Here is a 27,152-nt window from a genome sequence, read left to right as displayed (position 1 = left end):
TACTGTTAGTGCTTGAGCCCCAACCCTCAGGTGTGTGTGTGTATATCACTCAACATATTACCTACAGTTAAGTTAAACAAAACATTCAGGAACTCCTTTTAAATACCTCAGGCACTTCCAGTAGCATGAGCATAGATAGCACAGAGACAGTTTGGAAGGCCACATCTCATGATAATTAAAAATATAATTCCTCTCAAAATTAAAGGTCCAATGCAGCTGTTTTTAATCGCAATATCAAATAATTTCTGGGTAACAATTAAGTACCTTATTGTGATTGTTTTCAATTAAAATGTAAATTTTTTTAATAAAAATTACTTCTTAGCGAAGAGCAATTTCTCAAGCAAGAATTTTGCTAGGACTGTCAGAGTGGGGAGGGGAAAACTGAAAACTAGCTGTTATTGTCAGAGTTTTGGAACTCTTTCTTTTTGGTCTATTAACCAATGTATGCCTGGTGATGTCACCAGGCAGGCCAAAACTCCATCCCACCAAAGCAGGCAGAAATTTCAGGCGGGCTTTTCAAACAGCTCTTACACTAAAAGGGCATTTTCATAATTTTCACAATTTTAGAATCACCTTTATTCTCTCATAGTGTGAAAATATATAAGTTGGTATACAGATGACATACAGTGGATGTACAATTTTACAGTATCAGTATGAATATATCTAAATGCAGAGAGATGAACAGAGTGCAAATGCAGTGTAGTGCAGTTATTTTGTGTACTGTGTTATTCCATCCTGATAGTGTGGAAATAAATAAAGCACAGGGAAATCTAGTTTTTGACTGCACTGGGCCTTTAAAGGAAAACTCCACCCAAAAACGATATTGTGGTATTTGTTTCATTTTTGTTGACATGGTCCCAAATGTTTTGCTTGTCAGCACTCAAAATGTCAAGATATGTATCTTTCAAAATACAGAAATCATCCCTGTATGATGCCTTTTGCTTCATATGATATGATGCAAAATGCATCATTTTATTTATCTAGGCAAGTCAGTTAAGAACAAATCCTTTACAATGACGGCCTAGGAACAGTGGGTTAGCTGCCTTGTTCAGGGGCAGAACGACAGATTTTTACCTCGGGGATTCGATTTAGCAACCTTTCGGTTTCTAGTCCAATGCTCTAACCACTAGGCTACCTGCTGCCCCATATAGGGATGATTTCTGTATATTGAAAGTTACATAACCTGGACTAATGAAATAAATACCAAAATATAGTTTTTGGGTGGAGTTTTACTTTCAGCCCAAAACAATTGAACAAATCAATGTAATAATCTGAATGTTGAGGATACACACTGCTTCAGAGTCTCATTGGCTTAGTTCCGTGCAGTTTACAGTAATGCGCAGATGTGTGTGTATATGTGTGTGCGTTCCATGTATTCATTTGGCACACAGACACTCTATGGTACAGATGTGATACTTTTTGAATAAATAACTGAAATACAGCACCACCACCTCTTCCTTTTATATACAAAATACACCCTCAACCCCTCCCTGCACACTCAGCCCCTACCAGCAACCCCCTGCCCCCTCAGCCTCTCCCTCCCCCCATCCACCTCTCCTCCCTCAGTTTCTGCCATGGCCCAGCTGTGTGGTAACCAGTGAGTAGTATACTCCTCTCTGGGACAGTAGTTGTTGATGAGTGCCCTGCTCCACCACCACTCCCTTCTGGAAGACAGCAATCAGGTCAGCGTTCTGGATGGTGGAAAGGCGGTGGGCCACCACGATACACGTCCTGCCCTGTCGAGCCACATCCAGGGCCTCCTGCACCACCTGGGGAAGGAGGGAGAACAGAGACAAATACATCCAGTAGTTAAAACGTCTGTATCATGAATCCACATAGAGATTTACAGTTGAAGTCGGATGTTTACATACACTTATGTTGGAGTCATTAAAACTCATTTTTCAACCACTCCACAAATTTCTTGTTAACAAACTATAGATTTGGCAAGTCGGTTAGGACATCTCCTTTATGCATGACACAAGTCATTTTTCAAACAATTGTTTACAGACGGATTATTTCAATTGTAATTCACTGTATCACAATTCCAGTGGGTCAGAAGTTTACATACACTAAGTTGACTGCCTTTAAACAGCTTGGAAAATTCCAGAAAATGATGTCATGGCTTTAGAAGTTTCTTATAGGCTAATTGACATCATTTGAGTCAATTGGAGGTGTGCCTGTGGATGTATTTCAAGGCCTACCTTCAAACTCAGTGCCTCTTTGCTTGACATCAATGGAAAATGAAAAGAAATCAGCCAAGACCTCAGAAAAAAATGGTAGACTTCCACATGTCTGGTTCATCCTTGGGAGCAATTTCCAAATGCCTGAAGGTACCACGTTCATCTGTACAAACAATAGTACGCAAGTATAAACACCATGGGACCACGCAGCCGTCATACCGCTCAAGAAGGAGACGCGTTCTGTCTCCTAGAGATGAACGTACTTTGGTGCGAAAAGTGCAAATAAATCCCAGAACAACAGCAAAGAACCTTGTGAAGATGCTGGAGGAAACCGGTACAAAAGTATCTATATCCACAGTAAAATGAGTCCTATATCGACATAACCTGAAAGGCCGCTCAGCAAGGAAGAAGCCACTGATCCAAAACCGGCATAAAAAAGCCAGACTACGGTTTGCAACTGCACATGGGGACAAAGATCGGACTTTTTGGAGAAAGAAAGAAGAAAACCATTAGTAACACACTACGCCGTCATGGATTAAAATCCTGCAGCGCACGCAAGGTCCCCCTGCTCAAGCCAGCGCATGTCCAGGCCCGTCTGAAGTTTGCCAATGACCATCTGGATGATCCAGAGGAGGAATGGGAGAAGGTCATGTGGTCTGATGAGACAAAAATAGAGCTTTTTGGTCTAAACTCCACTCGCCGTGTTTGGAGGAAGAAGAAGGATGAGTACAACCCCAAGAACACCATCCCAACCGTGAAGCATGGAGGTGGAAACATTCTTTGGGGAGGCTTTTCTGCAAAGGGGACAGGACGACTGCACCGTATTGAGGGGAGGATGGATGGGGCCATGTATCGTGAGATCTTGGCCAACAACCTCCTTCCCTCAGTAAGAGCATTGAAGATGGGTCATGGCTGGGTCTTCCAGCATGACAACGACCCGAAACACACAGCCAGGGCAACTAAGGAGTGGCTCCGTAAGAAGCATCTCAAGGACCTGGAGTGGCCTAGCCAGTCTCCAGACCTGAACCCAATAGAAAATCTTTGGAGGGAGCTGAAAGTCCGTATTGCCCAGCAACAGCCCTGAAACCTGAAGGATCTGGAGAAGGTCTGTATGGAGGAGTGGGCCAAAATCCCTGCTACAGTGTGTGCAAACCTGGTCAAGAACTACAGGAAACGTATGATCTCTGTAATTGCAAACAAAGGTTTCTGTACCAAATATTAAGTTCTGCTTTTCTAATGTATCAAATACTTATGTCATGCAATAAAATGCAAATGAATTACTTAAAAATCATACAATGTGATTTTCTGGATTTTTGTTTTAGATTCCGTCTCTCACAGTTGAAGTGTACCTATGATAAAAATTACAGACCTCTACATGCTCTGTAAGTAGGAAAACCTGCAAAATCGGCAGTGTATCAAATCCTTGTTCTCCCCACTGTATATATAGTTTAACACAAACACACACACACCCTCTCGCTCTCTGTGTCCAGTGCGGAGGTGGCCTCGTCCAGCAGCAGGACTTTGGGGTTGCGGAGGATGGCTCTGGCAATGGCTATACGCTGCTTCTGTCCTCCTGACAACTGGGTCCCCTTGTCACCAGCTTGGGTGTCATACTTCTACTCAGTGAGATGGAGGGAAGAGGAGATGGAGGGAAAGAAAGAGGTTATCCTCGTCATCTCACACATGACATAACTCCTAGGGCTGGTTTTACGGACACAGATTAAGGCCGGGATTCAATTTACGATTGAGCTGACATGCGCAGCGTTTCCCATGAACGCGATCTCCGTGAACATCTGGGGAAAATGTATTTGAAAGGCACATTGTTGGCTGTGTAGTGCTCTGTGCCTATAATGTGCCTTGCATTGAATCCCAGCCTAAAACTAGCCCGGGACTAACACACGTAGGCCATTTAAAATCTATTTTTAGTCTGGGACTAGGCTTAATCTGTGTGTGAAACCAGCTCATAACCTCTTTCAGTCCTACAGGTGGTAAGCCCTCAGAGTGAAAGACAGTTCACCCTTACACAGGGAACAGCACTAAGATGACATTACTCCAGTAATGACCTGCAGTGTTATCTCTGGCACGGCATCTGAGAGAAGCTGATACCACTATCAGTTTGTCTGTGGTTATCTGACCATGCAGCCACTATTAGTGTATTGGTGCTTACAAAAGCAGAAGATGCTTACAGTAGTATTAGCAGTAGCGGTAGTAGAAGTAGTAGTAGAAGTAGTAGTAGTAGTAGTATTAGTGACAGTTGTAGTACAGTATTATTGGTGACAGTAGTAGCAATAGTAGTAGTGGTGACAGTAGTAGTAGTAATAGTAGTAGTAGTAGTAGTAGTAGTATTGGTGGTAGTAGTAGTGGTGACAGTAGTAGTATTAGTGTGTACCTGAGGCAGGTCGTCTATGAAGCTGTGTATGTTGGCAGCTTTAGCAGCACTCTGGATCTCCTCCATGGTAACTTTGCGTGTGTTGTCTCCGTAGGCAATGTTCTCTGCCAGACTACAGTCAAACAGCACAGGCTCCTGGGATACGATGCCCATCTGGGCCCTGAGCCAATGGATGTTCAGCTTCTTAGCATCACTGTTGTCCAACATCTGAGGAAGAAGAGGAGGAGGAAGAGTTAACATCAAAGTTGGATAATCCTCTAGTGTTTGTCATTTTATCAGTGGCCTTAGCAGGGCAATAACCTCCACATGAACACACAAATGCACTTTGAGCAGGATCATAACCCACAAGGTCTCAGTACAGGGTCTCAGTACAGTAAAGCCAGTATATTAGAGCGTTATGAGCAACAGTGTCAACATCCTGGCCTGTCAATCAGTAATTATAGAACCGTGTTTCAGTAGGAGAATATCTACACAGTCACACATGGAGACACATGAGGGCTCTATGTTTTCATGGATTTTTGCATATAAAAATTCCAGCAAATATCTCACTGTCTGACTGATGACAGTGGTCATTAAACGTACAGTACATATAGCTTTAATAATCAATGTGCGTATACACGTGTGTGAAAATGTGTGTGTGTGTGTGTGTGGGTTGGTTCTTTTATCCTTGTGGGGACCTAAAATCTCCAAAAGTCCTCATAAGGATAGTAAAACAATTTTCTCCCGTGTGTTTGTGTGTGTGTGTGTGTGTGTGTGTGTGTGTGTGTGTGTGTGTGTGTGTGTGTGTGTGTGTACTCACCACTGTGCCCTGTAGTGGGTCGTAGAACCTCTCCAGTAATTGTATGGTCGTACTCTTCCCACAGCCACTGCTGCCCACCAGGGCTAGAGTCTGGCCCTTCTGCACCTTCAGATCCAGTCCCTGCAGGACAGCAAGGTCTGGACGGGACGGGTAGTTGAACCTCACCCCCTGGAAACGCACGTTACCATCAAAGTGGTCCTGGAGGGAAGAGAGGGAGGCAGAAGAACATCCGTTCATGAAATAATCTCCTGGCATGTACTATACAATCCCTCCACAATTCTCCACTGTGATAGCCACTGGGTGTGATGTGTGTGTGTGTGTGTGTGTGTGTGTGTGTGTGTGTGTGTGTGTGTGTGTGTGTGTGTGTGTGTGTGTGTGTGTGTGTACCGGTGTTTCTCCCTCCTGTGAGCAGTTGTCTATGGCAGGTTCTCTGTTGATGAGGAACATAAGGTGAGATGCTGATATCTTGGCTTTGGCGTAGTTAGGCGTGAAGGAGTTGGCCTCTCCTACTGCCATGGCTCCGTACAGCACTGCAGAGATCACCCTTTAGAGAGAGAGACAGAGAACAGGTTACAATATATCTAACATGTATCTTAAAGGGATAGTTCATACTGCAGAGATCACCCAGAAGAGAGAGAGAGACAGAGAACAGGTTATACACTAAAAACAAATGGTTATATATAGTGCCAAATAAGTTTTTTTGGGCTTCTAAACATCACGTGACCCAATGACGTTCCAATTCATCCCAAAGGTGTTAGATGGGGTTGAGGTCAGGGCTCTGTTCAGGCCAGTCAAGTTTTTCCTCACTGTTCTCTACCAACCATTTCTGTATGGACCTCGCTTTGTGCATGGGGGCATTGTCATGCTGAAACAGGAAAGGGCCTTCACCAAACTGTTGCCACAAAGTTGGAAGAACAGAATCGTCTAGAATGTCATTGTATGCTATAGTGTTAAGATTTCCCTTCACTGGAACTAAGGGGCCTAACCTGAACCATGAAAAACAGCCCCAGACCATTATTCCTCCTTCACCAAACTTTACAGTTGGCACTATGCATTGGGCCAGGTAGCGTTCTCCTGGCATCCACCAAACCCGGACTGCCAGATAGTGAAGCGTGATTCATCACTCCAGAGAACGATTTTCCACTGCTCCAGAGTCCAATGGTGGCGAGCTTTACACCACTCTAGCCGACGCTTGGCATTGTGCATGGTGATCTCAGGCTTGTGTGCGGCTGCTTGGCCATGGAAACCCATTTCATGAAGCTCCCGACGAACAGTTATTGTGCTGACATTGCTTCCACAGGCAGTTTGGAACTCGGTAGTGTGTTGCAACCGAGGACAAACGATTTTGCAGTTCGACTCGACGGTTCCGTTCTGTGAGCTTGTGTGGCCTACCACTTCGCGGCAGAGCCGTTGTTGCTCCTAAACGTTTCCACTTTACAATAACAGCACTTACAGTTGACTGGGGCAGCTCTAGCAGGGCAGAAATTTGACGAACTGACTTGTTGGAAAGATGGCATCCTATGACGGTCCCATGTTGAAAGTCACTGAGCTTTTCAGTAAGGCCATTCTACTGCCAATGTTTGTCTATTGAGATTGCATGGCCATGTGCTCAATTTTATACACCTGTCAGCAAGGGGTGTGGCTAAAATAGCCAAATCCACTCATTTGAAGGGGTGTCCACATACTTTTGTATATATAATGTATCTTAAAGGGATAGTTCACACTGCAGAGATCACCCTGGAGAGAGAGAGACAGAGAGAGCAGGTTTCTCTCTGTCTAACATGTATCTTAAAAGGATAGTTCACATTGCAGAGATCACCCTGGAGAGCGAGACAGAGAGAACAGGTTTCTCTCTATCTAACATGTATCTTAAAGGGGTAGTTCACCCAAAGTTCAAAATTACATATTGGTTTCCTTACCCTGTAAGCAGTCTATGGGCTGCTTTGGTTTTGTTTACCTGGCCACTGTTTCCAAATGGTAACATTTTAGCATTCGTGGCACAAATCCAATGCAAGTCAATGTTACCGATATTATATTTACGAGCTTCATGTTCAAATCATGTCCAAATCACCACTGCTTCATGTCCCCAAGGCACGTCTCTGTACTATGGGGCACCGAGTCTTCTGCTCCGTTGCCCCTCGCCTATGGAATGCTCTCCCTGACCATCTGAGAGCCGCTACATCAACTGGAGCCTTTAAAACACATTTCTACAGACTATCTTTCTCATAGTCCTAATCTGAAAAGTATTTTAGCACCTAGCCTACTTTTGCTATTTCCTGCCTTGATTCAAATGATTTGCCCATGTAGAGCTTTGAGATAACACTGTAATGAAAAGCGATAAATAACTGCATCGAGTTACACAATCAATTTAAGATGCTATGATTTGGAAATGAAGCACGAAAAAATTTGCATTGGTTTTGCGTCACAAATGCTAAAACAGTGTATCAAGCTCGGAAACTATTGTATCAAGCTCGCTAAAGTCCAATTTAGGTTAAACTTAAATTATCTTGAAGTCATGCCAGAGAAATTTGATCTTCACATTGAAAGTGAAATAATACAACCGCATGACACTTAAAGGAGCAATATGTAGGAAATCGCTCTGCCATTTCCTGGTTGCTAAAATTCTAATAGTGTGCCTAATTTTAGTTTGTGACAAAACAAGTAGAAGAGAATCATTGTACGATCTAAACCGCTGTGAAATATATTTTCAATAACCCAAAATATGGTATTTTCAGCTGTTTGAAGCTGCTGTAAAAAAAAAAAACTAAAGTAAAAGACCCAAAAACTAAACTTAAAAAACGAATGCATGGAAATATAGAAAATAGAACAGATCTACCGCTTCTTAGACTTGCTTTCAATGAGAATGACAGATCTATAACTCACATTTCTATGTGAATTTGGTTGGGTCGCCCAAAAAGTTGCATATTGCAGCTTTAATGACAATAGTAACATCTGTTTATGACAGACGTTATGTTGCTGTTATGACAGTGTTATGACTGCCTTATGTACACCTTTTCAAATAAAATGTTATCTAAGCCTTTAGTCTTGATATCTACTCTATAACATCCATTTCTATGGGTCACATGTTAGACATGTCATGGCTATATGGCCATTGTTGCTATGGTGATGAGTCCCTAGATCAGCGTTGACCTCCAACACACTTCCCAGTAAGGTAATGATTAACCACAACCACCTTTGACCACTGTAATACTGGACATTCCTGTCAGGCCTAGATGAGCTGGGCCGGGGTGTGTTCTACTATACCTGAGCTGTACAATGTACACACACATCCTCCACTACTGTACCTGAGCTGTATTGTACAATGTATACACACATCCTCCACTACTGTACCTGAGCTGTATTGTACAATGTATACACGCATCCTCTACTACTGTACCTGAGCTGTATTGTACAATGTATACACACATCCTCCACTACTGTACAATGTATACACGCATCCTCTACTACTGTACCTGAGCTGTATTGTACAATGTATACACACATCCTCCACTACTGTTCCTGAGCTGTATTGTACAATGTATACACACATCCTCTACTACTGTACCTGAGCTGTATTGTACAATGTATACACACATCCTCTACTACTGTACCTGAGCTGTATTGTACAATGTATACACACATCCTCCACTACTGTACCTGAGCTGTATTGTACAATGTACACACACACATCCTCCACTACTGTACCTGAGCTGTATTGTACAATGTATACACACATCGGTACACTACTGTTCCACCCAGCACCCATATTAGGGAAGCAAGTGAGTCGTTCCAACATGGCCTTATAGTCACATAGGAAAAGGCTATGAGGTCAGTTGTGAACATGGACCCATGACTGAAGTAACCCAATCAAAGGTAGCTGCTGTACTCACAGGAAGACATTTTCAAAGGTCATAATGCCTTCCTCTATGAGCCAGGCTCCGAAGCGGAAGCAACCTGCATAGGCAAAGTAGATCATGGCCTGAGAGAAGGAGAATGTGATGCCATACACATGGGCCTTCTTCTGAGAGTTCCTACAGAGGAAAAGCGAGAGAGGGGGAGAGAGAGAGAGATTAAAGAGAGGGGTGATTACATAAACAAACGTAATATAGTACATTTACAAGACTGACACTGTTGACACATTAAAAACACAGCAATGACTAGGACTTTTTATCATGGAAATGATCAACTTTGTAGCACACGTACTTGTAAGGCACTATGAGGTTCTCCTGGTACAGAGACTCAAACTTCTGCTCTCTGGTGAGAGACGCTACCGTACGGATGTTCTCTATGGCCTCTGTGGCAATCTGACACACACACACACACACACACGCACACGCACACACACACGCACGCACACACGCACGCACACACACACACACACACACAGACACGCACTGGTTAGACTGGAGAGAAGAACGTGGCAAATTTTGGGAGCTATGAAGAGAGTGAATAAGACTGTGTGTGTGAGTGGTTGTGTACCTTGCCAGCCTGCTCTAGCTCTTTCTTGTCTTTGACGGCGTGACCAGAGAGCATCTTCATCTGTATGCCTCCAGCTACAGCCATGACAGGTACCACACACAGGATGAGAAGAGTCAGCTGCCAGCCGTACACAAACGAGATGATCAGACTGGTGCCCAGGTTAGCCACGTTCTGGGCCAGAGTGGCCAAACGCACTCCTGTAGCCTGGAGAGGGAGGGAGGGAGGGTTAGTGTGTGTGTGTGTGTTGTGTGTTCATGTGTGTACTTACTACCTACCCCCTGTACTTGTGCTGCGTCTGTAGCCAGTCTAGTGGTGAGAGCTCCAACACTGTTCTTGTGACTGTCATACCAGCCCAACTCCTACAGGAGGACGAAGAGAGTGACATGTTAAAATTGTCTCTGTAACCTATTTGAGCCTTTATAAACAGTCCATAAGCCCTATAACCTCTATAAGCCTATAAACACTCAATAAGCCTAAATAAACAGTCTCACCTTTATTAAACACTATATAAGCCTAAATAAACACCTTTATTAAACATAAATAAACACCTTTATTAAACACTCTATAAGCCTAAATAAACACCTTTATTAAACACTCTATAAGCCTAAATAAACACCTTTATTAAACACTCTATAGGCCTAAATAAACACATTTATTAAACACTCTATAAGCCTAAATAAACTGTCTTGCCTTTATTAAACACTCTATAAGCCTAAATAAACACCTTTATTAAACACTCTATAAGCCTAAATAAACACCTTTATTAAACACTCTATAAGCCTAAATAAACACCTTTATTAAACACTCTATCAGCCTAAATAAACACATTTATTAAACACTCTATCAGCCTAAATAAACACATTTATTAAACACTCTATAAGCCTAAATAAACTGTCTCACCTTTATTAAACACTATATAAGCCTAAATAAACACCTTTATTAAACACTCTATAAGCCTAAATAAACACCTTTATTAAACACTCTATAAGCCTAAATAAACACCTTTATTAAACACTCTATAGGCCTAAATAAACACATTTATTAAACACTCTATAAGCCTAAATAAACTGTCTAACCTTTATTAAACACCCTATAAGCCTAAATAAACTGTCTTGACTTTATTAAACACCCTATAAGCCTAAATAAACACATTTATTAAACACTCTATAAGCCTAAATAAACTGTCTTGCCTTTATTAAACACCCTATAGGCCTAAATAAACACATTTATTAAACACTCTATAAGCCTAAATAAACACCTTTATTAAACACTCTATCAGCCTAAATAAACACCTTTATTAAACACTCTATCAGCCTAAATAAACACATTTATTAAACACTCTATCAGCCTAAATAAACACCTTTATTAAACACTTTATAAGCCTAAATAAACACCTTTATTAAACACTCTATAAGCCTAAATAAACACATTTATTAAACACCCTATAAGCCTAAATAAACTGTCTTGCCTGTCTCATCATGGCTTTAAAGGCCATCAGTCTCAGCTTCATGGTCAGAATCTCACCGGCCTTCCCAAAACAGAATCCCTGGAGAGAAGAATCAAATCAAATCAAATTGATTTGTCACATACACATGGTTAGCAGATGTTAATGCAAGTGTAGTGAAATGCTTGTGCTTCTAGTTCCGACCATGCAGTAATATCTAACAGTAATATAACCTAACAATTCACAACAACTACAACAAGCACGTATCACAGTCATAGTAAGTAAAACTTTAAGATGCTGTCGATCAATAGAAATACATTAGGGACCACTGACCTGCTGTAGGATAGATACAAACCGAAGCCCCTCCCACATTCTGTCACTCATTCATCATATTATTTAGCATTAGGTGAGGTGTGTGCGTACCTGTAGGAACATGGTTATGAAGGAGACGACTCCAATGAAGGCGAACATGATAGAGTAGAACGAGGAGCGTTGTCTAACTAGTTCCTGGTCTTGCTCTGCAAACACCTGAAACATGACAACAACACAAACCTGATCATCTGAGGTGATGCTATTTGATGGAATATGACTAATTCAACTTACAGTAATGACGTGGGAGAAGATGAATAAACTGAAATAAATGAGTAAACGTAGAATGATGAGATCTGGTATTAACTGATATTTAACATACAGCGATGATTTTAGAGAAGATGACAGCGAATAGAGGCTGCATGCCCCCGTTGATAGTGGCACAGATCACACCAACCACCATATAGGGCCACTCAGGAAGGTTCAGCTTCAACACCTTCAGAAACGACACAGGAGGAATCTCCTCATCCTGGGGAGACAGAGAAGACAGAGAGAGAGAGGAAGGAGAGAGAAAGAGAGAGAGAAAGGAAGGAGAGATAAGTGAGAGGGAAGACAGAGAGAGAAAGAGAGAAGACAGAGAGTGAGAGGAATGAGAGAGAAAGAGAGAGAGAAGATAGAGAAAGAAAGGAAGGAGAGAGAGGAGACAGAGAGAGAAAGGAAGGAGAGAGAAGAGAGAGAGAAAGAGAGAGAGGGAGAGAGAAAGAGAGAGAGAAAGGAAGGAGAGAGAGGAGAGAGAAAGAGAGAGAGAAAGAGAGAGAGAAAGGAAGGAGAGAGAAGAGAGAGAGAAAATGAGAGAGAAGACAGAGAGAGAAGACAGAGAGAGAAAGGAAGGAGAGAGAGGAGAGAGAAAGAGAGAGAGAAAGAGAGAGAGGAAGGAAGGAGAGAGAGAAGAGAGAGAGAAAGAGAGAGAAAAGGAGAGAGAGAAGACAGAGAGAGAAAGAGAGAGAGAAAGGAAGGAAGGAGAGAGAGAAGAGAGAGAGAAAGAGAGAGAAAAGGAGAGAGAGAAGACAGAGAGAGAAAGAGAGAGAGAAAGGAAGGAAGGAGAGAGAGAAAGAGAGAGAGATCATCAGAAACATTCTGAATGGTACACCAATTATGACCCACAGTGTGTCCACTACTGATCCTGGATTGAAATGGGAATATCCATTCTAGCTAGTACCTCTAGCTCCATAGCCTTACCTCTTCTTCCACCTCAGTCTTGTCCTTGTCTCCTTTCTCTGAGCTGATGAAGGACGATCCCTTGGTAGATTTCCTCCTGATGAGGGTGGTCTCTAAGAACGGCGTCACTGACGGACTCTTCCCCTCCAGAACCTGCTCCTCCACAGCCTCCTTGCCCTCCTCAGGACTCTTAAATGTCTGGAAGAACACAACAGAATAGAATATAGAGTAAAATGTGTGTATTTGTTTGTTATGTGGCGTGTGTGTGACACTGTTTTGATAACGCTGTTACCTAAATGGTGACGTAGATGCAAGATGTTTGAAGAGGGTGTGAGGAGGGTGTGTGTGTATGTTACCTGCATGGTGACCAGTGTGTGGTAGACACCTTTTTTTCCCATCAGTTGGCTGTGTGTTCCCAGCTCTACGATCTCTCCCTTCTGGAAGCCTGCGATGACATCAGCATTACGGATAGTAGACAGACGATGGGCCACCACGATGGTAGTACGACCCTGTCTCACCTGGAGGGGGTGGGAGGGTGGGAGGGAGGGAGGGAGTGGGGAGGAGGGGGGCATAGCAATGTTTAGTAGATGTTGATAAACTGGTGCAAAGGGTGTGTGTGTGTGTGTGTGTCCTCTACCTTGTCCAAAGCAGCCTGTACGATGGTCTCACTCTCGGCGTCGAGGGCTGAGGTAGCCTCATCCAACAAGAGGATCTTGGGGTTGCGTACGAGAGCGCGTGCGATAGCGATCCTCTGTTTCTGTCCTCCACTCATCTGGGTTCCTCTGTCTCCAACTAGAGTCTCAAACTTCTGCTCAACAGAAACAATATTATCAATATACTGTAATCAATCATTATCTAGCATTAGTTATAGTACTACCACTACCACACACACACACACACACACACACAGACAGACAAACAGACACACACACACAGAGACACACACACCACACTCACAGGCAGGCAGGCAGGCAGGCAGGCAGACAGACAGACAGACAGACAGACAGACAGACAGACAGACAGACAGACACCACACTCACAGACAGACACCACACACACAGACACAGTAACGTACATCAGGTAGTGTCATGATGAAGTCGTAGGCGTTGGCCTCCCTAGCAGCCTGTTCTATCTCCTGATGTGTGACGTCAGGTCGACCGTAGCGGATGTTCTCAGCGATGGTGGTAGCAAACAGAATGGGCTCCTGACTGACAACGCCAATCATCTCTCTCAGGAAGCGCACATTCAGGGAGCGCACGTCATGACCATCTACACACACCTACAGAACACAGAGGGCATAGTTACAGAACAGATACTGTGCGCGCGTGTGTGTGTGTGTGTGTGTGTGTGTGTGTGTGTGTGTGTGTGTGTGTGTGTGTTTTCTATGATACTCACTGATCCCTCTTGTGGATCATAGAACCGCTGCAGCAGCTGAACGGCGGTGCTTTTCCCACAGCCACTACTGCCTACCAGTGCTATGGTCTGGCCACTACGCACGCTCAGAGACATTCCATTCAACACCTACAAAGAGACACACACAGAAACACACTGTTTAACATCTACAAACATCTACTGGACATCAACACACGCGCACACGTAAAGAAGGCAGCACATACTTTGACGTCGGGTCGTGAGGGGTAGGTGAAATGGATGTTGTTAAACTCTATGTTTCCTTTGATGACATCAGGCTTGTGGCCGTGGTCTGAGTAGCTGTTGATGTGGGGTTTCTGAACAGACAAACATCAACAGCAGTGAGACTTAGAACATAAACATATACTTGGGAACATTCAACTAATTACTGTACACATAAATGATACCATAAAATACTACAGGCGTAGTATATTGCCGGTAAATATTTTTCAACCAATATGGTGCATGAGAAGAGTATCCTGGTTTATACAGCAGCATAAACACACACAGACACAGAGGCCTGGTTTATACAGCAGCATAAACATCCCCTTCTGAAGACTCCCTGTATTCCTGACTGCTCAGTGGGGAAAGATGTGTGTTATTCTACTGTGTGTTAAGCGCTCTACAGAGTCCAAAAAGTTTCCCCATTCACACCATAGACATTATATAAGTAGACAGCAATTCCAGCTGGAATTCAAGGCCCCACTCAGAGCAGCCTGCAGCTACAATGGTGGGCCAAATCAGAAAGGATTGATTCTGGTGGGAGTGTGGTGATTGGTGATTGGGGACTGTGCTTTAGCCTCCTGCTCTCTACGCCCCTCTCTTTTAGTCCCCTCCCTCCACCCTCCTTCTTTCCATCAGACCTCCCTCTCTCTATGAGTCCCCCAACTCTCTCTCCCCTCTCTCTATGAGTCCCCCGCCTCTCTCTCCCCTCTCTCTATGAGTCCCCCACCTCTCTCTCCCCTCTCTCTATGAGTCCCCCGCCTCTCTCTCCCCTCTCTCTATGAGTCCCCCGCCTCTCTCTCCCCTCCCGCTATGAGTCCCCCACCTCTCTCTCCCCTCTCTCTATGAGTCGCCCGTCTCTCTCTCCCCTCTCTCTATGAGTCCCCCACCTCTCTCTCCCCTCCCGCTATGAGTCCCCCGTCTCTCTCTCCCCCCTCTCTCTATGAGTCCCCCGTCTCTCTCTCTCCCCTCCCGCTATGAGTCCCCCACCTCTCTCCCCTCCCGCTATGAGTCCCCCACCTCTCTCCCCTCCCGCGATGAGTCCCCCGCCTCTCTCTCCCCTCTCTCTGTGAGTCCCCCGCCTCTCTCTCCCCTCTCTCTGTGAGTCCCCCGCCTCTCTCTCCCCTCTCTCTGTGAGTCCCCCGCCTCTCTCTCCCCTCTCTGTGAGTCCCCCGCCTCTCTCTCCCCTCTCTCTGTGAGTCCCCCGCCTCTCTCTCCCCTCTCTCTATGAGTCCCCCACCTCTCTCTCTCCCCTCTCTCTATGAGTCACCCGCCTCTCTCTCCCCTCTCTCTGTGAGTCCCCCGCCTCTCTCTCCCCTCTCTCTGTGAGTCCCCCGCCTCGCTCTCCCCTCTCTCTGTGAGTCCCCCGCCTCTCTCTCCCCTCCCGCGGTGAGTCCCCTGCCTCTCTCTCCCCTCTCTCTGTGAGTCCCCCGCCTCTCTCTCCCCTCTCTCTGTGAGTCCCCCGCCTCTCTCTCCCCTCTCTCTGAGTCCCTCGCCTCTCTCTCCCCTCTCTGTGAGTCCCCCGCCTCTCTCTCCCCTCTCTGTGAGTCCCCAGCCTCTCTCTCCCCTCTCTCTGTGAGCCCCCCGCCTCTCTCTCCCCTCTCAGAGGGACAATAGGAGGAAGAGTGTTAGCCAGAGGGCAGGTTTATCTACGTGTTAGTTTAGCCCTGTTAATTTACACTAGTTTTCGTGTTACAGAGCATGAACAGTACGTGTGTGTGCCTGTCTGTTACAGTGTGTGTTTTAGTGTGTTTGTGTTTTAGTGTGTGTGTGTGTTTTAGTGTGTGTGTGTGTGTGTGTCTGTACCAGGGAGTGTGTGTGTGTCTGTGTCTCTCTCTCTCTCTTTCAGATCTTACAATATGTAAGTTCCCCTGGGTACCTCACCCTTCCACAGTTTCCCCTTGTTTTTGTCTTTGGTGTGTGTGTGTGTGTGTGTGTGTGTGTGTGTGTGTGTGTGTGTGTGTGTGTGTGTGTGTGTGTGTGTGATTGGGGGGAGAGTTTAAAGAATGTAACTTTGATTTCTCTTGATAGTAAAAAGTTAGTTTTACAACAACATTTTGATGGTCAGGGTATTCATATTCAACCACGTTCCTCAGTGTGTAAATACTGTATATAAGCATGATAAGAGCAGCTCTGACTGTCTGACTGTGCATTGTAAACTCAAGTCATCGTGAAACATTAACAATCGTGAACCATTCACAAATGCACAGTGAACTAAGAACAGTCCATTCTGCTATAACCACAGTGATGCTTAGCTGCGTGTTAACCCTGATCAGCCCAGAGTGTGTGTGTGTGGTGTGTGTGTGTGTGTGTGTGTGTGTGTGTGTGTGTGTGTGTGTGTGTGTGTGTGTGGTGTGTGTGTGTGTGTGTGTGTGAGGAGAGGGTGTGTGTCTCACGTTGTCGATGATGTTGTAGACTTTGTGTGCCGCTCCCCGGGCACTGGCAAAGGCCTGGACATTAGGAGAAGTCTGTCCCATGGCAAAAGCCCCGATCAACACTGTGAAGAACACCTACAGGACACAAATAAACATCAGTGTGTGTGTGTGTGTGTGTGTGTGTGTAACTATAGTAAACAAACACACATTTGACCAACTCAGGACATTCTGTTGGTCCCTACAAATGTTATTTCTAGTGGGGTTTAGGGTTAAGGTTAGAATTAGTGTTAAGGTGTAACGCCCTGGCCATAGAGAGGGGTTTTTTGTTCTTTATTTTGGTTAGGCCAGGGTGTTACATTGGGTGGGCGTTCTATGTTCCTTTTTCTATGTTTTTGTATTTCTTTGTTTTGGGCCGAGTAGGGTTCCTAATCAGAGGCAGCTGTCTATCGTTGTTTCTGATTAGGAATCATACTTAGGCAGCCTGTTTTCCTTTGGGGTTTTGTGGGTAGTTGTTTCTGTTGTGTGGTTTGCACTGACAGAAATGTTGGCTTTCGTTTTCCCTGTTTGTTTTTTGAAGTGTATCATTAAAAATCAAGATTAACACTAACTCCGCTGCACCTTGGTCCCCTCTTCCAGACGATCGTTACATAAGGTTAGAATTAGGTTTAGGGTTTGGAGCTAGGATTAATTCTAGGGTTAGGAGCTAGGGTTAATTCTAGGGTTAGGAGCTAGGGTTAATTCTAGGGTTAGGAGCTAGAGATAATTCTTGGTTTAGGAGCTAGGATTAATTCTAGGGTTAATTCTAGGTTTAGGAGCTAGGGTTAATTCTAGGGTTAGGAGCTAGGGTTAATTCTAGGGTTAGGAGCTAGGGTTAATTCTAGGGTTAGGAGCTAGGGTTAATTCTCGGGTTAGGAGCTAGGGTTCATTCTAGGTTTAGGAGCTAGGGTTAGGGTTAGAGTTAATGTTAGGTTTTGGGGTTAAGGTTAGGGCTAGGGTTAGAGTTAATGTTAGGTTTTGGGGTTAAGGTTAGGGCTAGGGTTAGGGTTAGAGTTAATATTAGGTTTTGGGGTTAAGGTTAGGGCTAGGGTTAGGGTTAGAGTTAATGTTAGGTTTTGGGGTTAAGGTTAGGGCTAGGGTTAGGGGTTAGGGTTAGAGTTAATGTTAGGTTTTGGGGTTAAGGTTAGGGCTAGGGTTAGAGTTAATGTTAGGTTTTGGGGTTAAGGTTAGGGCTAGGGTTAGGGTTAGAGTTAATATTAGGTTTTGGGGTTAAGGTTAGGGCTAGGGTTAGGGTTAGAGTTAATGTTAGGGCTAGGGTTAGGGGTTAGGGTTAGAGTTAATGTTAGGTTTTGGGGTTAAGGTTAGGGATGGGTTAGGGGTTAGGGTTAGAGTTAATGTTAGGTTTTGGGGTTAAGGTTAGGGCTAGGGTTAGGGGTTAGAGTTAATGTTAGGTTTTGGGGTTAAGGTTAGGGCTAGGGTTAGGGGTTAGGGTTAGAGTTAATGTTAGGTTTTGGGGTTAAGGTTAGGGCTAGGGGTTAGGGTTAGAGTTAATGTTAGGTTTTGGGGTTAAGGTTAGGGCTAGGGGTTAGGGTTAGGGTTAGAGTTAATGTTAGGTTTTGGGGTTAAGGTTAGGGCTAGGGTTAGGGGTTAGGGTTAGAGTTAATGTTAGGTTTTGGGGTTAAGGTTAGGGCTAGGGTTAGGGTTAGGGCTAGGGTTAGGGGTTCGGGAAAATAAGATTTTGAATGAGACTGAATTGTGTATCCCCACTAGGTTAGTTATACAAGACTGTGTGTGTGTGTGTGTGTGTGTGTGTGTGTGTGTGTGTGTGTGTGTGTGTGTGTGTGTGTGTGTGTGTGTGTGTGTGTGTGTGTGTGTGTGTGTGTGTGTGTGAGTACTCACGGTGAGGACAGTTCCAATGGTGTATTCTCCAGATAGGATGAGTGTGCTGCCGTACCAGAAGGACAGAGCGTAGGACAAGTAGATCATCAGGAAGGTGAAGCCCATGGCGATGTTAGCAGAGATGGCTTTACGGATCCCCATGTTCTTAGCATCCTCCAGGTTTTTCTGGTACCTGTGGTACAAAACAACACACACACACACACACACACAGAAACGCACACGCACAAGAATTGAAAGAGAGCGAAAAACACAGAGAGACAGAGGGAATGAGAGGGAAATACAGAGTGAGACAGAGGGAATGAGAGAGAGAGAGAGAGAGAGAGATGGTATACATATACAAACACACCACACTAATCCAATTATCCTCCTCACTGATGGTTTTACACAGAGTGGTGTGGACTGGTCTATCCACTTATAGAACAATAACAACTACTGACTCTGCTCAGGCTAATGGTCTTCACAGCAGCAACAAGTCCTTTAGGAACATTATCCTGGTGACCCGTCTGTTGCCTTAGTTACCGCTCCTTTAACGTTAGCAAAAAGCCTCCATTCTACCCCCCCTCTCTCTCTCACACACACCTGGTTATCTCCTTCTGTTGTCCACCGAAGGCGAAGACTGTTCTGACAGAAGAGATCACCTCCTCAGCCACGGCTCCAGCTTTAGCATAAGCACTCTGCTCCAGGGATGTGAAGGACGTCAGTACCTAGAGACACACAACGGAGAAAGACAGTCAAGAGAGGTGTGTGTGTGTGTGTGTGTGTGTGTGTGTGTGTGTGTGTGTGTGTGTGTGTGTGTGTGTGTGTGTGTGTGTGTGTGTGTGTGTGTGTGTGTGTGTGTGTGAAGCCCACCTTGCTGAATATAAAAGCTGAGAAGCCCAGCACAGGGCTGACAGCCAGGATGACCAGGGTGAGCTTCCATCCTTTGCTGAAGCCGATGATGAAGGAAGCGATGAAGGTGGTGAAGGACTGGATCAACATGCCCACCTTGTCACCTATCCCCTCATTGATCTTATAGATGTCACTGTGGAGGGGAGGAAATACAGAATATAACATATACACATACACACATACACACACACACACAACTAATACACACACGCAAACACACACATACACTCATACACACATACACACACACACTCACACACACATACACTCACATACACACTCACATTCACATACACACACATACATTCACATACAGACACACATACACACACATACACTCACATACACACACACACTCACACACACTCACATACACACACAAATACATGCAAGCACACGTACATACACACACACACACACACACACAGACATAAACACGCACACAAACATACACACATGCATGTGCACACACACGCATGCGCACACTCCCCATATTTGATTGGCCAGGCCTGTTTAAACCCTGAAGCTACATCCAGATGGTATCAATGTAAAAACACCTTCCCCTATAAACACCAATCCATTCCTATAGGAGCTCCTCACTCTGTTAGGCGTGTGTTCAGTTCTCCCGTCTCGTTGACGTCAAACCAGCCGATCTCCTGCTGCATGATGCAGTGGAAGAAGAGCTTCCTGAGGCGTTTGACCTGCCTGCCTGCCGCCAGGGTCCAGAAGGCCACCTGCATGTAGGCTGCTACCAACACCACTGCACCCATTATAGAGTAGTAGATAGCATGGCTGGAATACAGACATACAGCTGGTCAACACACATCCAGACAGACAAAACCTTAATGATGGTTTGTAGATAATTGGGGCACAGAGGTACATTTTAGGGAATAATGACTTTGTAAACATGACGGTGACACAGGGCATTACGTGACTGTATGTGTGTTTACATTACACAGGTGAATCTATACGTATAAATCTATACAAAAGGCAGAGAGGTAAAGGTGATCTCTTGAATATGCCATTTGACATTACAATTTATTTTATAGGGAAGTAGCTCCTTATCTGGGACCAGATCTTTAAATTCTGAGGCTCTGTATCCGTTCACATATCTGACATATGTCAAATCGGTGTGTTTCAACGTTCTGTGGTTCAAAATAAAAGAAGGTCCTACACAATCCTACCCTATGACCTCATTAATGTCACGCCTGCTCCCGCTCTCCCTGTCTGGCGCTCATTATGCGCAGCAGTGCTCATTGGACTCACCTGGACTCCTTCCCTTTGTTGATTGCCCTGTCTATAACTGTCTGCTTCCCCGTGTGTTCCCTGTGTCTGCATTAATGTCGTTGTGTGTTCCTGTCCAGACGCTGTCCTGTTCCATGTTCGTGGTTAATTAAATGTTCACTCCCTGTACCTGCTTCTCGTCCCAGGCGTCGATCCTTACAATTAATATAATTAAAATTAAAATACAAAGTGATTTTCAAAACCTGCAACGAGTTTCAAGCCCGGGGGGAGTGCAATTGTCCTGCTACCCGCGTCACCGCTTCATCTCATTGTGTTTACTTTTAATGACAGAATTTTTTAAGATCTTTTATCTTATCTTTTTAACCACAGGACATAGAAACAGTTTTCACATACAGTGCCTTCGGAAAGTATTTAGGCCCTTGACTTTTTCCACATTTTGTTACTTTACAGCCTTATTCTAAAATGGGTTAAAAAAGAACATTCCTCAGAAATCTACACACAATACCCCATAATGACTAAGCTAAAACAGTTTTTTTGAAATTATTGCAAATGTATAAAAAACTTTTTTTTTTTAAATTACCTTATTTACATAAGTATTCAGATCCTTTGCTATGATACTCGAAATTGAGCTCAGGTGCATCCTGTTTCCATTGATCATCCTTGATGTTTCTACAACTTGATTGGAGTCCACCTGTGGTAAATTCAATTGATTGGACATGATTTGGAAAGGCACACACCAGTCTATATAAGGTCCCACAGTTGACAGTGCATGTCAGAGGAAAAACCAAGCCACGAGGTCGAAGGAATTGTCCGTAGAGCTCCGAGACAGGATTTTGTTGAGGCACAGATCTGGGGAAGGGTACCAAAATATTTCTGCAGCATTGAAGGTCCTCAAGAAGATGGTGGCCTCGATCGTTCTTAAATGGAAGAAGTTTGGAACCACCAAGACTCTTCCTAGAGCTGGACGCCCAGCCAACCTGAGCAATCGGGGGAGAAGGGCCTTGGTCAGGGAGGTGGTCACTCTGACAGAGCTCTAGAGTTCCTCTGTGGAGATTGGAGAACCTTCCAGAAGGACAACCATCTCTGCAGCACTCCACCAATCAGGCCTTTATGGTAGAGTGGCCAGACGGAAGCCACTCCTCAGTAAAAGGCACGACAGCCCACTTGCAGTTTGCCAAAAGGCACCTAAAGACTCTCAGACCATAAGAAACAAGATTCTCTGGTCTGCATCCCTGCCTGGTATGGCAACTGCTCGGCCTCTGACCGCAAGGCCCTGTAGAGGGTAGTGAGCACCGCCCAGTACATCACCGGGGCCAAGCTTCCTACCATCCAGGACCTCTTTTTAAAAGTTGCTGCAGGGGGTGCAGAGCTGTTGGCCAGGGTAGGGGTAGCCAGGTGGAAAGCATGGCCAGCCTTAGAAAATGCTTATTGAAATGATCAATTATCGTAGATTTATCGGTGGTGACAGGGTTTCCTAGCCTCAGTGCAGTGGGCAGCTGGGAGGAGGTGCTCTTATTCTCCATGGACTTTACAGTGTCCCAAAACTTTTTGAAATTAGTGCTACAGGATGCAAATTTCTGTTAGAAAAAGCTAGCCTTAGCTTTCGTAAGTCCCAGTCTACACCAGGCGGTGTCAGAGGAAGGCCCTAAAAATTGTCAAAGACTCCAGCCACCCTAGTCATAGACTGTTCTCTCTGCTACTGCACGGCAAGCGGTACTGGAGCACCAAGTCTAGCTCCAAGAGGCTTCTAAACAGCTTCTACCACCAAGCCATAAGACTATAAGACTCCTGAACAGCTAATCAGATGGCAACCCAAACTATTTGCATTACCCCCTCCCCTCACTCTACGCTGCTGCTACTCTCTGTTATTATCTATGCATAGTCACTTTAATAACTCTACCTACATGTACATATTCAGCGTATGTGACAAATTAAATTTGATTTGATGTAACCAAGATTGAACTCTTTGGCCTGAATCCCAAGCGTCACGTCTGGAGGAAACCTGGCTCCATCTCTACGGTGAAGCATGGTGGTGGCAGCATCATGCTGTGGGGTTGTTTTTCAGCAGCAGGGACTGGGAGACTAGTCAGGATTGAAGCAAAGATGACAGAGCAAATTACAGAGAGATCCTTGATGAAAACCTGCTCCAGAGCGCTCAGGACCTCAGACTGGGGTGAACGTTCACCTTCCAACAGGACAACGACCCTAAGCACACAGCCAAGCCCGGACTTGAACCCGATCAAACGTCTCTGGAGAGACCTGAAAATAGCTGTGCAGCAACGCTCCCCATCCAACCTGACAGAGCTTTAGAGGATCTGCAGAGAAGAATGGGAGAAACTCCCCAAGCTTGTAACGTCATACCCAAGAAGACTTGAAGCTGTAATCATTTTCAAAGGGGCTTCAACAAAGTACTGAGTAAACGGTCTGAATACTTATGTGAATGTGATATTTCAGTAGAATTTTTTTTATAAATTAGCAAACATTTCTAAAAACCAGTTTTTTCTTTGTCATTATTGTGTGTAGACTGACGAGGGGAAAAAAACAATTTAATATATTTTAGAATAAGCCTGTAACGTAACAAAATGTGGAAAAAGTCAAGGGGTCTGAATACTTTCCGCATGGAGACACTGGTATGGTGCTGGAGATAATGAATAGGAGGTTGAAAGTGGTGGAATTGCCCTTTAACTATGCAGTTCACCCTGTCTAGGTTATGAAAATAGATTAAGTCCAAGTTCCCGTGAGATGATGTGAGAATTTGCGGACTCACGGATACGGAGCCTCTGAAATAAATCCGGTCAAAGATCAGGAACTACTCCCTTCTTGGTTAACTGAAATATCATTGAGTCTTAGCCTCACCCAGTCATCTCCTCTCCCAGAGTGGTGTTGGAAACAGGGAATGTGATGTCTAGAGCAGGAAAAGATGTGACAGTTAGACAGTTAAAGGGCAATTCCAACACTTTTCAACCTCATGTTCATTATCTCCAACACCAAACCAGTGTCTATATGTGAAAACAGCCTGTTTCTATGATCTGTGGTTAAAAAGACAAGAAGAAAGGTCCTAACAAAAATTGTTATCTGTGACAAAAAAACTGTGATTTTCAAAACCTGCAATGAGTTTCTAGCCAGAGGGTATTTTCTTGCTCCCTGCATCACCTCAAATCTCATATTGTTTGAAAATCACAGTTTTTTTTTTTGTTTTAGCTTTTTATGATGTAATCAGCTATAACTATTTAACTTTATATTTTTTCCTAAAAAAATGTAGAAATGCGTTGTTTTCACATGTAGGCACTGGTATTGCGTTGGAGATGAAAATGAGGTTGAAAAGTGGTGGTGTTGTCCTTTAAGAGTGTATGAGTGTGTGTGTGTGTGTGTGTGTGTGTGTGTGTGTGTGTGTGTGTGTGTGTGTGTGTGTGTGTGGGTGTGTGTGTGTGTGTGTGTATATTTGCGTGCATGCTTATGTGTGTGTGTGTGTGTGGGTGGGTGGGTGGGTGGGTGGGTGGGTGGGTGCGTGGGTGTGTGTGTGTGTGTGTGTGTGTGTGTGTGTGTAGCGACTGACTCACTGGTGAAGTTATTCTGTGTCTGTATGGAGTCTCCTATGAAGCTGTCAGTCATGTCCCCAAAGACGATACACATGAGAGGGAGGACCGTTCCATTAACCATAGCCATGATGGTCCCCAGCACAATCATCAACCTGTCCCAACCATCAGCAAACCTGAACTATAGAGGCATGGGGGAAGAGGAGCGAGAGTGAGGGGCAGGGTGGGGATATGAGGAAAGTGAGAGATTGGGAAGGAGAGAGAGAAAGGGAGTGAGAATGGGCAGGGGAGAGGGAAGGGGAGAAAGAATTAAAGAGGGGAAGGAAAGTGGAGAGGAAAAGGGACAGAGATGGACAGATGAGCAGAGAGAAAGAGAACATATGAAGGTAATGAATACTCTGAGTAATTTTGTATGTAGAACTCCAGTATGTTTCTCCAGTGGTAGAGGCTCCTAACCAGAGGAAATGTAACCTTCTGCTATTCTACTGGTCCAGCAGGGGACCAGAGGAAATTTAACCTTCTGATATTCTACTGGGCCAGCAGGGGACCAGAGGAAATTCAATCTTCAGCTATTCTGCTGGCCCAGCAGAGGACCAGAGGAAATTCAAACTTCAGCTATTCTACTGGCCCAGCAGAGGACCAGAGGAAATGCAACCTTCAGCTATTCTACTGGCCCAGCAGGGGACCAGAGGAAATTCAACCTTCAGCTATTCTACTGGCCCAGCAGAGGACCAGAGGAAATGTAACCTTCAGCTGTTCTACTGGCCCAGCAGGGGACCAGAGGAAATTCAAACTTCAGCTATTCTACTGGTCCAGCAGGGGACCAGAGGAAATGCAACCTTCAGCTGTTCTACTGGCCCAGCAGGGGACCAGAGGAAATTCAACCTTCAGCTATTCTACTGGCCCAGCAGGGGACCAGAGGAAACAGACCACTCCCCAACCCCGCCTATTTCCACATGATTACAGCATGCAAGTATGTTGCACGCACACGTTCACATGCAGGCACACAGTCACATGCACACACCTTCGCGCAACCACCCACCCATACACACAAACGCACGCACGCACGCACACACACACACACACAAATAATACCTCAGAACCCTGATAATAACTAGTTTCCAGTGTGTAAAGCTGGAGGAGTATGTGACAGTTTGTCAGGGCTACTCACCAGAGCTATGGCACCAATCATCGGCATCTTTGGCTCTTTCTCCTTTTCTCCCTTTTTCTCTTCATCTTTATCCTCTCTAGAAGAGACAGAATATCTACAACATCATTTTATAAATACATTTTATATAATAATCTTTCAACTTTAAAAACGGTAGATAAAGTTATTAAGTTATTGAGTTAGTTAACTCAGGAACTAGACCGTAATCCCAATGAAGGAATAATAACACAAGTCGATATTATAATGACTATAGAAACAATTGTTGGCAAAATACAAACACCCAAAGACAACATTCTCAGCATAGCACCTAAATATTTACCCAATGCCTCCGTTTTGCTCAATCTTGACTTTGGCCAAGGCTATCTCGTCCTTCTTGCTCATGTCTGGGTCTTATGGCATGTAGGAAACATACAGACAGGTACAACCGTACAGGTTAGATCGCAAAGACGTATAACGGTAAGATATTTAAGCGTCCTCAAGAGTCTGGGGAAAGACAAACTTTGACACCTGCAATAAAGTATTTACGGGGCTAACCCACAGGCTAAACTCATCATGGGCGTGCGTGTGAATTCATTGTTTAAACGATAACGAACTGGTTGCATGATACTGACTCCGGTTCATAACATCTTGACCACAGAACTAGAATGAGATGATATTTCTATGGGCTGGACTGGGTAGTGAATTAACACCCTCAATATGCCCCAGAAGTCTACTTCATATTTATTAAGCCTACTTTTGAAATAGTTTTGTGGTATAGGCTATAGTCTAGACTTGTCTTGTAGGCTATTAGAAAAAGCAGTTGACATTACAAAGTGTAACGGTCGAGCACATTAGAAATACATAATGGTTGTTAGATAAACTCACCGCTTCTTTCCCGCCACCCCGCACAGGACCTCTCTCTTCCCTCGTTTCTATTTTTGACAATAGTTGGTCCACTATCGGTGCTTACCCCCCCAGCTCCGGTGCTGTCCTCTCTTTATCTACCTCTGTTTCGTTCTCACAATAGAGAAACGAGGCAGCAGCTCCTCTCTTATATCATAGTTACACCGCGGTGACATCATTCACTGCCGCGTGCCGCCCTGCTCAAATCACACCTTCTGATGTCCATCAAACGTCTGTCTGTCCTTGACTTCGACGTCAGGAGCTGCTTTAAGGGAGGCGACAATGACCTATAGGGTTATGGCTGAGTGTGTGTCTGTGTAACTTACATTAGATACCGAACATGGCCATCTCATGTTGTCGCTATTTGAGAGACAACCACCGCTACTCTACAAAAGTGATGTTATTTTTCTCTCACAACATCGTGAACCAGCAGGGGGCATCCATATAGCCATATAGCATCCATATGTCCAATCTCTTATAAAGAATGGAGAGCCTACCAGTTCAGCAAAATGAACATCTTATTGACTGTCTCATCTATTGACGTGCCTAGAACACAGAGTGAACAATGACTATAAATGATCTAGGACTAGCCTATAGTAAAACTCCCGAGTGCGCAGTGGTCAAAGGCACTGCATATCAGTGCAAGAGGCGTCACCACAGTCCCTGGTTCGATTCCAGACTGTATCACATCCGACCGTGATTGAGAGTCCTA

General features: G+C 44.5%; 1 protein-coding gene across 2 annotated transcripts; it reads right to left on the bottom strand.

Moving 5' to 3' along the window:
* Positions 1-1,525: 1,525 nt before the first annotated feature.
* On the bottom strand, positions 1,526-26,764 carry LOC115187322 (multidrug resistance protein 1). 2 transcript variants are annotated; one of them, XM_029746399.1, is made up of 28 exons: positions 26,423-26,764; positions 25,878-25,947; positions 25,562-25,655; positions 24,415-24,571; positions 23,711-23,759; positions 20,210-20,401; positions 19,571-19,742; positions 19,301-19,425; positions 18,722-18,893; positions 16,847-16,960; positions 14,435-14,545; positions 14,214-14,339; positions 13,894-14,097; positions 13,456-13,626; positions 13,175-13,336; positions 12,840-13,016; positions 11,983-12,129; positions 11,715-11,819; positions 11,316-11,393; positions 10,123-10,206; positions 9,848-10,051; positions 9,572-9,672; positions 9,259-9,399; positions 5,756-5,912; positions 5,369-5,566; positions 4,570-4,776; positions 3,650-3,796; positions 1,526-1,769 (listed from the first exon to the last, which is right to left on the bottom strand). In XM_029746399.1, exons 2-28 carry the CDS (start codon positions 25,937-25,939, stop codon positions 1,563-1,565), a joined length of 3,864 nt encoding a protein of 1,287 aa, XP_029602259.1. In that variant the 5' UTR covers positions 25,940-25,947; positions 26,423-26,764; the 3' UTR covers positions 1,526-1,562. The 2 variants fall into 2 exon arrangements, with proteins under 2 accessions (XP_029602259.1, XP_029602261.1); XM_029746401.1 differs by having other exon boundaries at positions 1,527-1,769; positions 25,562-25,637; positions 26,423-26,761.
* Positions 26,765-27,152: the final 388 nt, after the last annotated feature.

Source organism: Salmo trutta, chromosome 3, assembly GCF_901001165.1.
Source record: "Salmo trutta chromosome 3, fSalTru1.1, whole genome shotgun sequence".
NCBI lineage: Eukaryota > Metazoa > Chordata > Actinopteri > Salmoniformes > Salmonidae > Salmo > Salmo trutta.
This window is presented reverse-complemented; position numbering and strand designations above follow the sequence as displayed.